General features: G+C 45.0%; 1 protein-coding gene across 1 annotated transcript in view; it reads left to right on the forward strand.

Moving 5' to 3' along the window:
• UTRN (utrophin) overlaps positions 1-15,560 on the forward strand; it is a 463,318-nt gene that overhangs the window by 90,539 nt on the left and 357,219 nt on the right. The window contains 3 exon segments of the mRNA XM_070733661.1: positions 675-825; positions 3,623-3,742; positions 6,870-6,971. Coding sequence (XP_070589762.1) covers positions 675-825; positions 3,623-3,742; positions 6,870-6,971 — 373 coding nt within the window.

Genomic DNA, 15,560 nt, shown 5'->3' on the forward strand with positions numbered 1-15,560 from the left:
CTGCTGTCTGCACTGTCTGACTGCAAAGAACTCTCTTCTCCGCTCTCAGCCTCCCCCGGGCATGGAGCCAGCAGAGATGCAGCTGGTCTTTGATCTGGCTCAGGCTGAACCACAACAATTAGTTGATCATTTCATTTATTTACCATAAAATATATTTTGAAATTGAGCAATGGAACATTATATTTGAAAAATAGGAGTTTCTTCTTTCCCCCGGGAGCAGGGATACCTCAACAACCTTGTAGATTAAGTTTGGGACAGGTTTTGTTCTCCAGAAAGAATTTGCTTTCGCCCATAAATATGTAATATGCTTACTGTATTTTTTAAAATTATTACATACATTACATATCGTATTATTTGTTAATTATTACTAATCATACTGCCCAAGACTTTTGTATGACTGTATTATATCACAATAAATGAGACTAAGATCTCAGTAAATCTGATTCTTTGCACTAATACCACCCCATTTGCAAAGATTCAGATTTACTGAGATCTTAGTCTCATTGATTGTGGTATAGCACAGTCATACAAAATCTTGAGCAGTATGATTAGTAATTTATTCCACAGAAAGGTATTACCAAATTGCCTGTTTATGTTATGATTACACTTAGGCAGAACTTGTGAATTAAGTGCTCTTTGGATGAATCCCCCCCCCCCCCTTTTGACTTCGGCAGTCTCCATGATGCGCTGATGGAGCTACAGAAGAATCAATTGCAGCAGCTGTCTGACTGGTTGAGTGTTACAGAAGAACGCATTCGAAGGATGGAATCTCAGGTCTTAGTTGAAGACTTGGAGACCTTTCAACAGCAGATGGATGAACATAAAGTATTTTTACCCCTTTCTATAATACAAACAATAGGGCAAACCCTCTTAACACTTTAATTTCTTGGTTATAACTAAATGAGAATTGTTATATTTTAAAATAAGTCCTGGATTCCCTGGGATATCATGCTGTAGTTATTAGGATTCAGGAGTATTATTTGTTTGGAATCTTACGTTGTTTCTTGATTTCCTTAAAATTAATGGCAAAATGGATATAGACATCAAATTATTTGAATATAACAGGACACACACACACACACACACACACACACACCAACCATATTTTTCAGAGTATAAGACGCACCAGAATATAAGATGCACCTTAGTGTTTGGGGAGGAAAATAGGGAAAAGAATCTGCTTACCAGGTATTCATCTGACTAGTGTCCTTAGTATGGTCAGCTTCAGCACATTATTTTATCCCCTGGTTAAGGTCTTTTTTAAAAAAATTATTCTGAGAGAGTAACAATGAAAGAGCTTGCAAGCCAGTAAGAGCCGGGAACATCATTAGCATCTAGAAAGAAATAGTCTGAGTAAGTAGAGCAATGCAGGGCTTGGAAAACATTCTTCTTTGCAGAGTAACAATGAAAGAACTTGCAGGCTGATAAGAGCCTGCAAGTTAGCATCTGGTTAGGGCTGGAAAGAGCCTGCAAGTTAGCACCTGGTTAGGGCTGGAAAGAAACATTTGGAGCAAGTTAGACCAATTGGGGGGGTGGGGGTGGAGAACCCACAAAGACTTAGGGCTTGGAAAACATTTTTCGCAGAGAGTAACAATGAAAGAGCTTGGGTACATTAATAGCACCTGGTTAGGGCTGGAAAGAAACATCTGCAGCAAGTAAAGCAATGGAAAACCCCCCTACAAAGACAGGGTTTGGAATTCTTGGCAGAGAGTAACAATGAAAGAGCTTGCAAGCCAGTAAAAGCTGGGAACATTGTTAGCATCTAGTTAGGGCTGGAAAGAAACATTTGGAGCAAATAGAGAATTACAAAAAAAATCAAAGACAGGGTTTGGAAAACATTCTTCCCAGAGTGACAATGAAAGAATTTGCAAGCAGTAAGAGCTGGGAACATCGTTAGCACCTGGTTAGGGCTGGAAAGAAATGTACTCAGAGCAAGTTAGAGTAATAAAAAAAAACCCTGCAGAGACTTAGGGCTTGGAAAATATTCTTCGCAGAGAGAAACAGCCTGCAAATTAAGAGCTGGGAAGATCGTTGGCAGCTAGTTAGGGCTAGGGATGGGGTGGGGAGCTACATTCAAAGTATAAGATGCACCCAAATTATCAGCCTCTTTTAGGGAGGAAAAAGGTGTGTCTTATAGACTGAAAAATATGGTGTGTGTTTGTGTATGTATGTATGTAACATATTTTGCTGATAAGTTTTTAAAAAGGAAGCTGTGATGCTCCTTCAATATACTCGACAAAAATATATATATTTCAAGTCCCAGTGGGTATGGCTAGCTGATGAGGCCAAAATAAGGCCGAAATAGATCTATCCTAGTCTCCCTTAATTTTCAAATTCAGCAAAAAAACATGTGACATATAAATATATATCACATGTTTTTGCTGAATTTTTAAAATTAAGGGAGACTAGGATAGCACTATTTCGGGTTGGGCCTAGAGGCAAAAAAGGAGCTGTGACGTTCCTTCAATATACCAGGGTGATCCAACAGAAAGAACATATATATATATATATGTCACATATATATGTCACATATATATGTCACATGTATACACACACACACACACAGATATCCTAATACCATATCCATATCCTATTGTATCCCAACAATTTGATGTCTATACCCGTTCATTAATTAATATGCGATATGATACAATGCATACCTTTTTCTTGAAGAAAGACTTTCTCTTGAAGGGTAGTATCATTTTCTGATCATTTAGAACAGGGATGTCAAAATTCAAGTGCTTACATCAGGTCCACAGGGGAGGCTGCATGTGGCCTGCCCAGGTTCCATTTTTGGCTCTGATGGCCTTGTGGAGCCCTCTTCAGCGAAAATGGAGCCCAGGGACACCAGGCTCCATTTTTGCTGGTAGAGGGCTCCAGGAGGATGTTACAGCCAAAAACAGAGCCTTGATGAGTGATGTTGAACTGGCCACACCCATCCTGGCCATGCCCCCCCCAGCCCCCCAACGTCAAACACAACCCTGATGTGGCCGCAATGAAATCGAGTTTGACATCCCTGATTTAGAATGTTAATTTAGAATGGGCCAGAATATCTTCGGGACTGCCTCCTACTGCACAGCTCCCAGTAACCGATAAGAGCCCACAGAGTTGACATTTTCGGGGTTCCGTCAGCTAAGCAATGTCAGTTTATGGGGGAGGGCTATGGGGGAGGGCCTTGTCTATGGCGACACTGGCTCTCTGGAACCAGCTACCTCCTGAGATACTGTACTGCCCCCACCCTACTGGCCTTCCAGAAAGACAGGCCTGGGGCCGTTGATCAAATGATTCATCTTTTAAATCCAGCCACAAAAGATATAATAATAATAATTAATAATTTAATAATTTATTAGATTTGTATGCCGCCCCTCTCCGAAGACTCGGGGCGGCATACATATGATTTCATTAGCGGATTTTAAATTGTTTTTCAAACTGTCTTTTTAGATGTTGATTTTTTCTGTAAGCCTCCCAGAGTCCCCAGGGAGCTGGGCGGCATATAAATTAATTAATTAAATAAATAATAAAACTAATAAAATGTTTGGTCCCTAAGAAAATGTAGCTTCCATTTTGTTCTCTGCACTTTCACTACCTCTGACCTTTGTAACCTTGGAATACATTCTTTCAGGAGCTCCAAAAAGATATTGAAGCAGAACAGGTTAAAGTCAATTCGTTGACTCATATGGTGGTCATTGTTGATGAAAATAGTGGCGAGAGTGCTACGGTTCTATTGGAGGATCAATTGCAAGTGAGTGGTTGTTACTATTATTTTTTTATTACATTGTGCATCCCCTACTGGTAATTCTAAATGGAGTCATGAAGGCAAATACTTTAAAAAATGTCCTATGTATGTTCTGTCGGGCTCTCTGGTAGACTCCTCCCAAAAATTCACAGGTACAAATTTCAGACACACACACACGTTTGAAAATTTAAAACAATGTTCTTTATAATGAAAATTCACTTAAACTAAGCCCTCTTTTGGTATAGCAAAGAGCACTCGTCTCCAAACAAACTGGTAATTTGTACAAGTCCCTTATCAGTTCTGTGATACTTAGCCTGCAGCTGTGAGGCAATTCACAGTCCTTCTTCTTTCACAAAGTGAAACACACTTTGCTCTGGTTTAGTTTCAAAGCGGGGAAAAATCAGCACACAAAAAGTCAAAGTCAGTAAAGCAGTCACAAAACAAAATGATCAGATAATCCTCCACAATGGCCAAACCCACAGGCTGCTATTTATAGCAGCCTCACTAATTACCACAGCCCCACCCAACCACAGGTGGCCTCATTTTCTTTGATAATAATCTCTCAGTTGTTGTTGTCTATGCATCGCTCTCCGCATGCGTGGCTGTATCATTAACTCTTGTTCTGAATCCAAGGAGGAGCTAGATAATTGATCTCCTTCTGAGCTGTCTGCCACACTCTCCTCCTCCCTGTCACTCATGTCTTCTTGGTCAGAGGAGCCTTCATCATCAGATTCCACTGGGGGCAAAACAGGCCTGCAGCATGTGGATGTCTCCCCCACATCCACAGTCCTTGGGGCAGGAGCTGGGCCAGAGCTAACCACAACAATGTATATATTGGTTAGATTTATATCCTGTCTTTCCTAGGCGCTCAGAGTGGCTTACATGGAAAGCCATCTTCATTTCTCTCAACCTGCTTGGCTTGAGAGTGACTAGGCTGAAGTCAGCCAGTGGATGTTCATGCTTGGGGACAGAATCTCTGAATTCTCCCTGAATTAACATTTGCTTGTCATCTTAGTGTCACAAAACTTAATAAATAGTAACAATAGATGCTGTAGCCATTATGTGATGAATTAATTATGTTGATCTGTTGCATTGTCCCAATTGTTTTTACCTAACCCACCTGGTCTGGCAGGAGGGACATGCTCCAGGTGATGTTGGCTAAGTAATATTTGCTGGTGGGGCCCATCCAAAAGGAGGAGGGCCTTTTCTGTCCACTGCTTGTCCTGTGGAGCCCTGACCTTACTGGCCTTTAATAAGGCCTTACAAAGTGGTTTTATCTGTGATCTTGGGCCCTGGCATTGTGATATATCCCATGTCTTGGCTTTGTCAAATATTATTATTTGATGCTCGGCCATATGTTTTATTTTATTTATATTTTATTTCTTTTCTATCTATTTTATTGTAACCTGCACAGAGTCACATGTGAAATGGATGGCTATATAAAACAAATAAATATTAATTCTTGAAGAAGCGTGCAATTTCTTATGCAGATATACAGTAGATAAGTTGGATTTAACCATGTGTACCTGGTTAAATAGAACTTGTATTTGCATAATACCCAAAACAGTCCACAGCAATAAAAAAAAGTTGTGTGTTTAAGGGAAAAAAATGAGTTCCAATTTTGTGACAAATTTTCTATTAGATGTCAATTCTGATACATAATAATACATCTATGAGTTGCACAGCATGAACTATTCCGTTATCTAAGATGTTTAGATGTTCATTTAAATTTAAGCTGAATATTTGCTTGTGAAAATAAAAAAAAATACTTCATGAATGGATGCTTATACGTGTGCTTGGGTAGTGTTTAGAATGACAGCCAAATTAAACATTGTTTATTTTGAAAGGGAATGATGTGATGGATATGTAACAAATATGGTTGCGAAATTTCCAGATGTTGGTCAACATTCAACAGTAACAACCAAAAAGAATGATTGTAGCACTGAGAAGATATCCAGATTAGAATGGGAAAAGATGATTGGCACATTCAGGAACACTTGAGTAGCAGCTGTCAGCAATTATTTCAGGAAATTACATCTTTTTGCAGGATTGTATATGCAGTGTGATCTGAGAAAGAACAAGTTGGTTCAGGGAGATGTTGTCAGGTTTGTGCTGAATACCCTTCAGAAACCCTTCAAAGTTGCACAATTTTACTGTATTTCAATCCTGTTGAGATTAAATAAATAACCACAAATCTAGATTCTGTCCAGTTAGACCAGGGGTCCCCAAACTTTTTATACAGGGGGCCAGTTCACTGTCCCTCAGACTGTTGGAGGGCCTGACTATAAAAAAAACCCTATGAACAAATCCCTATGCACACTGCACATACCTCATTTAAGCCTCCGAGACCACCCACCGAGGAGATCCCTTTGCCTGAACGGAGGCAGCGGCTGCGGCGGCCTCAGAGGCTGCAGCAATGCAGTAGGTTTAGGTTTATTGGATTTATATGCCGCCCCTCTCCGCAAACTCGGGGCGGCTCACAACAATAATAAAAAACAGTACAGTACACAGTGCCGAGAAGGACTGGCTATTGGTTCCTTGAAGCTGCCACCGCTGTCTCCATTCGGATGAATTTGGGGGGTTCCTGAATCTCCTGTCCACTCACCACGGAGGAGGAGGTGGGGAGGCGGAGGAGGAGGTAGAGAGGCAAAGGGGCGGGGAGGAAAGCGGGCTCCTTTCTTTCTCGCCTTTAGGGAGAGGAACTGTTGCTGCTCTGCCATAGGGTAGCAACAGTTTCTCTTCCTAAAGGCGGCAAAGAAAGGGGCCAATTGCAGGCCCGCTTTCCTCCCCGCCCCTTGGCTCTCCACCTCCTCCTCGCTCAGCAGCAGACCACCGTGAGTGGCAGGAGATTCGGGAGCTTATCCTATCTATTGATAAAATCTCATGTGCTGCCACATCAGTCCCGCCGGCCGTAGACTGATTAGATTCTTCCAAACATGGCAACAGTCCACTTAAATGGTACAGTTTTATTTGTTAGATTTGATCTTAATTGATAGACCATTCCAAAGTAAGCATTTTTAGATAAAAATAATACAAAAGGCTAAATAGTTGTGTTTCTATTGGTTTCATTTTTTTCTGTCTGCTTTCAGAGGAAACGGTATAATATCAGACTTCTTGTGTATTTTATTTCCAGAGACTTGGTGAACGCTGGACTGCGGTTTGCCGTTGGACTGAAGAACAGTGGCTCAAATTGCAAGAGACTAATACCTTGTGGCAAGAATTGTTGGAAAAACAGGTGAGTGATGGTAATGCCAACATTTCCTGCTTCTGTCTTCGAGTAAGTCCTGTGGCTTATACCTTCCATTCTGGCAGGAAAATGATTGCCGCTAGGAAGTGAACAGTTGTGCAAGTGACCAGAAAGCTGTAAGTGAATGTTAAGAGAATAACAAAAGAACAGAGTTGGAAGGGACCTTGGAGGTCTTCTACTCTAACCTCCTGTTCAAGGAGGAAACCCTATATCATTTCAGACAAACGAATAAAGGGTTACATGTCTGCAGCAATGTGGCAGTGGCACTAAAGCAGAAGTCGTCTGGGTGCGTTGAAGCTGTCACAACTTTCCCAAATTTCATTTCCACAGGAATAATGAGTCCAGACACTCTAAATCAGTGTTTCTCAACCTTGGCAACTTGAAGAGATCTGGACTTCAATTCGCTGGCTGGGGAATTCTGGGAGTTGAAGTCCAGATCTCTTCAAGTTGCCAAGGTTGAGAAACACTGCTCTAAACGTTAAGTGATTTGAGGTATTTTAATTGAAAGGTTTTGCCCTTTGATGCATTGATTTGCCCAGTTAAAGGTTATACACCTGAGAATTTTAGTAGTATATAGATTCTCTACGTTACAAAAATCTGAAAAGGGAATTGTTTTTCTTTCATATTTTTAATTCTTTATCTCTTGAAGCTATGCCATTATTCAGGTATAAAATTAAACTGTAGTTTTCATTTGAACCAGAAAAAATGCATCTACCAGGTCAAAGATGAACTTTTAACTCTCCAATGTGATAAGGTGGCATAGAAATAGAATCAAATAAATAAATAATAAACAAACAAATAATACACAAACAAACAAACTAATAAAAATAAATAATGTCATTGTTAACTCTCATAAGAACAAATGGCAGTTAAATTGTTCTGCCAGTTTTCAAAAACATTTATATATAAGGATGTTTTAACAAATGGTGTTTTCCCCTCAAAATGTTTTCTTTTCAAAACCAGGCTATTTTATTATTAGTGGCTAATATTTGGAGAGGGGCGGCATACAAATCTAATAAATAAATGAATGAATGAATGAATGAATGAATGAATGAATGGGCTTAATTTAGATTTCCCTTTTTCTCCATTGCATCTGGAAGGAGAGTCCAACATGGGTATTACTCCAATCCTATTGGTAGAGACTGAGTTAATTTATACATATTAATTGAGCACCGCCCCCTCTGCTCTCCCCATGAGCCAGTTTTAAAAACTCAGTCTAAGTGTAGAGACATGCTGAGTTTGTTGAGAGACCCTTAATGGGTTAAATTGATTAATAATAGTGAATAAAATGTATAAACCTGTTTAATCTGTTTTCTTTCTCTTTCAGATGGGAAGTCAGAAGAGGAACAGGAGGATGGGGTCTCTGCCCTCCGTGGGCAGCACCCCCAACGATCCTCCTCAGGGGTTTTGCATTCCCCCCGAGGGAACACCCCGCAGAGGAGCAGCCAGCCTGGGGTCCCTGACCTTCGAGGTCACACCAGGGCTGCGAGCCGAAGGTGGAGGGGAATGCCCCTCCACTGGGAGGCTCGGAGACGTTCCGGATCGGCCGGCATGGAGCCGCCTCACAGCTGATCAGGAGATCAGTGTGGCGGCTGCCGCTGAGGCCGCTGGAGCCGCCGGAACGGCCGCCGAGAGCCGCGAGCAGCTGGAAAAGCCGCGGCCCCTCTCACAGAGCCGCGGAGGCCGGAGAGAAGCGGGTCCCGGCTCCGGAGACCGGAGCGACCCGGAAAACATCCCGGACGCCGCAGAGGTGCGGGCGCCGCCATGTTGGGGCTGAAAACGAGGAGAACGCGTCATTAGGCGCGAAAAACCGCTCCTCCCCCCCGACGGCGGACAGAGCGCGAAGGGCCAGGAAGCCCAGGGCGCAGGCGCAGGCTCGGGAATGACGAGGCGCCATTTTGCATGACTCGACGGAGGCAGCAAACAAGGCAACCGGAGGCAAATAAATCTAATTCCTGGACTCCACGAGCTTGCGAGGTACCAGGCACTGTGAGTACTATGGAGGATCGCCAAGTCAGCGATAAGCCCGCTTCCCCTAGGCCACCAAAAGACAAGCCCAAGGGGAAGGGAAAGGAGAAGGCAAAGGCCCCTCATTCTCCTGCTTCCACCTCTTCTATCAAGGAAGCCGAAAAGCGCATCAAAGCGCTTGAAAAGAAGCTGGAAGCTGCCTTACAATCATCTCCAGCAGGGCTCCCTCCAGCACAGCGACAGGGATCAGACCCTGTGTCACCCCCAGCTACCTTTGGGCCTATGGGGGTCCATCATGAAGGGGACTGGTCCCCAGAGCGGCAGTTTTTGCCCATGCCTCAAGTCATGCCTTCCCCCAGCACTTCCTGGGCCAGACCAGGGTCAGCGGGGCCTTTGGAGAGGAGCTCCCAGGGACCATCTGCCATCTTTACCCCCACAGCAGCTGGATGGAGATCACAGCCTGGGGCGTGGCAGAATTTGCCCCCAGATTTGCAGGACATTATAGCCAATGCGTATTCGCAAAACATGGCCATGGGAGCACAGCAACATGGCAGGCATTCCCAACTGGCAAAGGATTCATGGTCGGCACCGCCCCCCTCGGGCTTGGGGTCCTTGTTGGAAGAGCCGGATCAGTTGGAAGGCAGTGACCCAGAATATGGCTTCTCAGAGGATGAGACAGCGCCAGAACAACCACCCACGGTGGGTTTATTTAAACCAACGCTTTTTCGGCCCTTATTATGTAAGGCCAAGCATGTGATGAACCTTCCCGGTTCAGCCAAGACAACAGAGACCACAGAGACTGGAAACACCTCGACCACCCTCCTTCAGGAGCCTCAACCCGAGTCCGACCACTTTCCTGCCTCGGACATTTTTGTGAAAGGGCTCAAAAGACCCTGGCAGTACCCTGCAGCAGCCCAAGGGCCTACCAACATCGAAAGGAAGTTCTACACCTTCGATGAGGAGGTGGAGAAGCTCTTGGAATTCCCTCCAATCGACCAACCCGTCGTGACACTTGTGTCAAGCGCCTTGGTGCCTTCAGAGACAGGCGACAGCCTGAGACCTGAAGAGAGGAGGACAGAAACATTGCTGCGCAAGACGCACCAGATGTCAAGCTGGAGTTTCCGAGCTGCGGCAGCAGCTTCATTCATTAACCGAGCCTCACTGCTCTGGATACAGGAGATGCAGTCACGCCTCGGCCCGGAGGATGGGTGTCTCCGCCAAGATCTAAGTAAGCTGCGAGCGGCGACAGAATTCTCCGCGGACGCTACCTTGCACGCGGCCAAGTTCTCCGCCAGGAGCATGGCAGCCACACTGTCATCTCGCCGCCTCCTGTGGTTGAAGAACTGGCAAGCGGATCTTAAGTCTAAATGGTGGCTGGCATCCGGTCCATTCCAAGGATCAACCCTGTTCGGTGATCTGCTAGAAAAAGTCCTCGTGGAAGACAAGGACAAGAGGAAGGTCCTCCCCAGGTCCAACCGAAGGCAGGACCGTAGATCCACGCCATACTCTAGACGACAGTCCTTTCGTTGGGACACTTCAACCAGCTCCAACCAGAACCAGCGACCCTTCTCGCAGGGTCAATACACTTCACAATCCTACAGGAGCGATCGCGGCTCCTTTCAGGACAGGCCTCGGGGCTACCATAAGTCCAGGAGGCCGTTTCGTGGCAGCAACCAACGAGGGTTCAAACGCAACTCAAAGTGACTCAGCCACCTTACAGCCCTTGGGAGGGAGGCTCCAGGGATTCAGCACAGCCTGGCAAGCGACCTCCTCCGACAAATGGACTGTGGCTACCGTGACACACGGACTCAAGTTGGAGTTTATTCAGTTACCTCCCAGTCGCTTCTTAAACTGCCCACAGATAAAGGACTTTCAAAAGAAATTACAATTACGCAAGGAAATCGCGCACCTGTTGGACATCCAAGCCATAGAACAAGTCCCCCATCAGGAGGAAGGCCAGGGATTTTATTCCATGATATTCATCGTTCCCAAGGCTTCCGGGGGCTGCAGGTTGATATTAAACCTGAAGCAACTGAACCTCTACATAAGATACCGGAGGTTCAGGATGCATTCCTTGCAAACTATTCTGGCTTCTATCCGACCACTGGATCTTTTAACATCCATCGATCTCAAGGAAGCCTACCTGCACGTTCCCATTCATCCGGAACACCGCAGGTTTCTTCGCTTCTGCACGGAAGGAAGACATTTCCAGTACAGGGCCATGCCATTCGGCCTTTCATCGGCGCCGCGGACCTTCACCAAGCTCCTCGACGTGCTCACAGCCAGCCTACGGGCGCAGTCCATCAGACTGATGGCCTACCTGGACGATATCATCATTTTGTCCAGGTCCCCGGCAGCGGCCAGGAGAGACCTTACAGAGACCATTCACACACTGCAACGGCACGGCTTCACCATCAATGTGGAGAAAAGCCAACTCACGCCCACCACCAGTTTGCTACACCTTGGTGCAATCATAGACACCCAGACAAGCACGGTGGCGCTGTCAGCAGAACGACAGGACAACATACGGCGCCTGGTGGCCAACACGCGACGGGGACCAATCCCCTTATCTCAACTGTCAAAGATACTAGGCACCCTAGTGTCGGCCATTGGTATCGTCCCTTGGGCCAGGTACCACATCAGGACATTGCAATGGTTCCTGCTGCCAGCCCAGAGGACAAAGGTGAGCCACTCACTCCGGCTAGTACACCTGCCTCAGAAGGTAAAGGACTCCCTGGGATGGTGGACATCGGCCGCAATAACCGTCGGATCTCCATTCCGAATACAAGACCAGATCATTCTGACCACAGACGCCAGTCTTACAGGATGGGGGGCCCATGTTGGGTCCCAGATGGCTCAAGGCCTGTGGAGGGCGGAAGATCTATCGCCCATCAACATCAACTTCTTAGAGCTAAGAGCAGTTTTTCTTGCTCTACAGACATTTACACCGTTGGTTCAGGGACGGCACGTGTTGGTGCTCACGGACAATGTCGCGACCAGGGCCCACTTGAATCATCAAGGGGGTACGCGGTCACAGCGCCTCATGGAGGAGACGAACAATCTCTTCAACTGGGCCGAACGTCATCTACAGTCCCTGCCGGCGGAACACATTGCGGGAGTCAGCAATACGCAGGCAGATTGGCTAAGTCGGTCTACCTTAGACCCATCAGAATGGAGGCTGGAACCGAGCATCTTCCAACAGATGAGTGTCAGATTTGGATCTGTTTGCGAGTTCCCTGAATGCCCAGTTGCCAAGGTTCTACACAAGGTTTCCAGACCCGAGGGCGGAGAAGGTCAACGCCCTGTTGACACCCTGGCCCCCGGGATTACTGTACGCCTTTCCACCAACGAACCTGGTACAGAGGGTTGTGGAAAAGATCTTGAAGGAGAGAGCGGAAGTACTGTTGGTAGCCCCACACTGGCCTCGCCGACCGTGGTTCTCCGACTTGGTGGCACTGTCGGTGTCACCCCCTTGGAGGATTCCGGATCAGATGATTGCTCTCAGCCAGGGGAATCTACAACATCCGGACCCCCAGTGGCTTCAACTAACCGTCTGGCACTTGAGCGGCTCAGACTACAACACCTGAATATACCTGACAAAGTCATTGATACAATACAGGCCGCAAGGCGCCCCTCCACGTCTCGCATTTACCAAGCAACGTGGGCCGCCTTTTGTAGGTTTTGCAAAAAAGGCCGAGTGAATCCTAGGACAGCGTCGGTGATCTCAGTCCTCGAATTTCTACAAGCAGGATTAGAGCGTGGGTTAGCGCCTAATACGCTTAAACGACAGGTGGCGGCCCTTTCCACCATGATACAAGTGGAAGGCATACGATCATTAGCTTATCACCCTCTGGTGAAAGACTTTTTACGGGGAACGTCGAACCAACATGCCCCGCCAGTTAGAAGATTTCCTTCGTGGGATCTCACGTTAGTGCTGAGGGCCTTAACAAAGCCACCATTTGAACCTTTAAGATCCATATCAATTCGCTTACTCTCTATAAAAACAGCCTTTTTAATCGCCATCACGTCGGCAAGGAGGGTGTCAGAACTGGCCGCCTTGTCAGTTCGGCCAGATCTCTGCATCTTCTACCCAGACAGGGTGGTACTGAGACTGGACCCTTCCTTTATTCCGAAGGTGAACTCAGAATTTCACAGGAAACAAGAGCTGTGTCTTCCTGATTTTTGCACCCACGGTAGCCATCCGTCAGAGTTAAGATGGCATAAGGTAGATGTCTGCCGTGCGGTCAAGATTTACATTAGACGGACGAGGTCGTTTCGGCGAACGGAGAGGCTGTTCGTCGCATTCTCTCAAGGGAAGAAGGGACTTGGAGTTTCATCTACTTCAGTCAGTCGTTGGATCAGGGACTGTATCGCAGAGGCATACAAGGCTCGAGACCAACCCGTACCAACGGGGGTGACTGCTCACTCTACTAGGAGTGCGGCCGCTTCAGCTGCCTGGGCCACACAGGCGTCCATAGATGATATCTGCAGAGCGGCCACATGGGCAGCACCCTCGACCTTCATACGGCATTACAAGTTGGACTCCTTCGCTTCGGCTGAGGCAGCATTTGGGAGACGTGTTTTACAACGAGTTTGTGTTTCTCCAACGTCCCTGACAAGACCTTCTCCCTCCCATGGGCCGTAAATCTCTGGTATATCCCATGTTGGACTCTCCTTCCAGATGCAATGGAGAAGAACCGTTGTACCTACCTGAACGGTCTTCTCAGTGCACTGGAAGGAGAGTCCAAACCCACCCAGTATGATGAAGGGTGCAGGGACGCCGGAGTGGGCAGTTGAATCAGTTATTAGTTGTTGATAATAAAATTGGTTATCCTCTTTTTATGCTTTGTTTTTAAAACTGGCTCATGGGGAGAGCAGAGGGGGCGGTGCTCAATTAATATGTATAAATTAACTCAGTCTCTACCAATAGGATTGGAGTAATACCCATGTTGGACTCTCCTTCCAGTGCACTGAGAAGACCGTTCAGGTAGGTACAACGGTTCTTCTAGTCCAAACACAAGAACTGAACAGTACTGAAATACATAAAATAATGATCTGTAGTGATGCAGTAGTTAGAATATAGTATTGCAGGCTAACTCACTGCTCACTCCAGGAGTTTGATTCTGAATGGCTCAAGGTTGATTCATCCTTCCATCCTTCTGAGGTGGGTAAAATGAGGACCCAGATTATTGGGGGCAATATGCTGACTCTGTAAACCGCTTAGAGAGGGCTGTAAAGCACTGTGAAGCCACCTATATGTTTAACTGCTATTGCTATAAGCATCACAGGGGATGTTTTGGCCTGACTTGATAAAAATATGATTTTTATTTCATAAAATTGCATCAAGTAATGGTATTTATAATTGAATAAAATTTATAGTTTCTAAAAGTTTTATTTATCAACAGAAAAAAGTAGCTGCCTTGCTGTCTATAGAGTAGAGAATAAATCTAAATAGTGGGTATAAATCATGTCTAGGTACCAAAAGATGATCTCAGGTGAACTTAATTAAACAGGAAGTACATAGACATTATATCTTTTAGTAGATATGAATATTGCTACTGCAGTATGAAATACATTGCCTCTCCTGCTATAAATAATGTGAAGATCAAACAGAATTAATTGAATTAACTTAAAGATAACTTTAAGGCTAATGACAGTTAATAACTTTAAAAAATAGTGTTTGGGAAGACTGAGCCAAATCAGCACCAGGATGAAAAGCAGACTGATTCTTAGAAACTTAGAAACATAGAAGACTGACGGCAGAAAAAGACCTCATGGTCCATCTAGTCTGCCCTTATACTATTTTCTGTATTTTATCTTAGGATGGATATATGTTTATCCCAGGCATGTTTAAATTCAGTTACTGTGGATTTATCTACCACGTCTGCTGGAAGTTTGTTCCAAGGATCTACTACTCTTTCAGTAAAATAATATTTTCTCATGTTGCTTTTGATCTTTCCCCCAACTAACTTCAGATTGTGTCCCATTGTTCTTGTGTTCACTTTCCCTCCTGGACCTTATTTAACCCTTTAACATATTTAAATGTTTCGATCATGTCCCCCCTTTTCCTTCTTCCTCCAGACTATACAAATTGAGTTTATTAAGTCTTTCCTGATACGTTTCATGCTTAAGACCTTCCACCATTCTTGTAGCCCATCTTTGGACCCGTTCAATTTTGTCAATATCTTTTTGTAGGTGAGCTCTCCAGAACTGAACACAGTACTCCAAATGTGGTTTCACCAGCGCTCTATATAAGGGGATCACAATCTCCCTCTTCCTGCTTGTTATACCTCTTCTTTAAACATAGATTCTTGCCATAACTTGGTTCAAAAAAACTCTATGAGGGAAGAAAACATTTGCTTATATGGGAGAAAAATGAAGGGTCTGGTCTTAAGTTTCACAAGAAATCTGCTTCTTACCTCTTATTACTCATTTTTTTCTCTGATTTCATAATCTTTCATGTTTCCTCTGTGTACATTTTTGTCCTGCTTGTCTCCCAAGGAGCTAAGGAAAATTACGATCTACTCAATCTCACCCACAAAAGTTAAGATTTACCAGAGTTTAATGTTGACCTCATTTTTTTCTGTTGTTGAGTAGGAATAAACAGAG

This window comes from Erythrolamprus reginae, chromosome 1 (genome assembly GCF_031021105.1).
Source record: "Erythrolamprus reginae isolate rEryReg1 chromosome 1, rEryReg1.hap1, whole genome shotgun sequence".
Classification (NCBI taxonomy): Eukaryota; Metazoa; Chordata; class Lepidosauria; order Squamata; family Dipsadidae; genus Erythrolamprus; species Erythrolamprus reginae.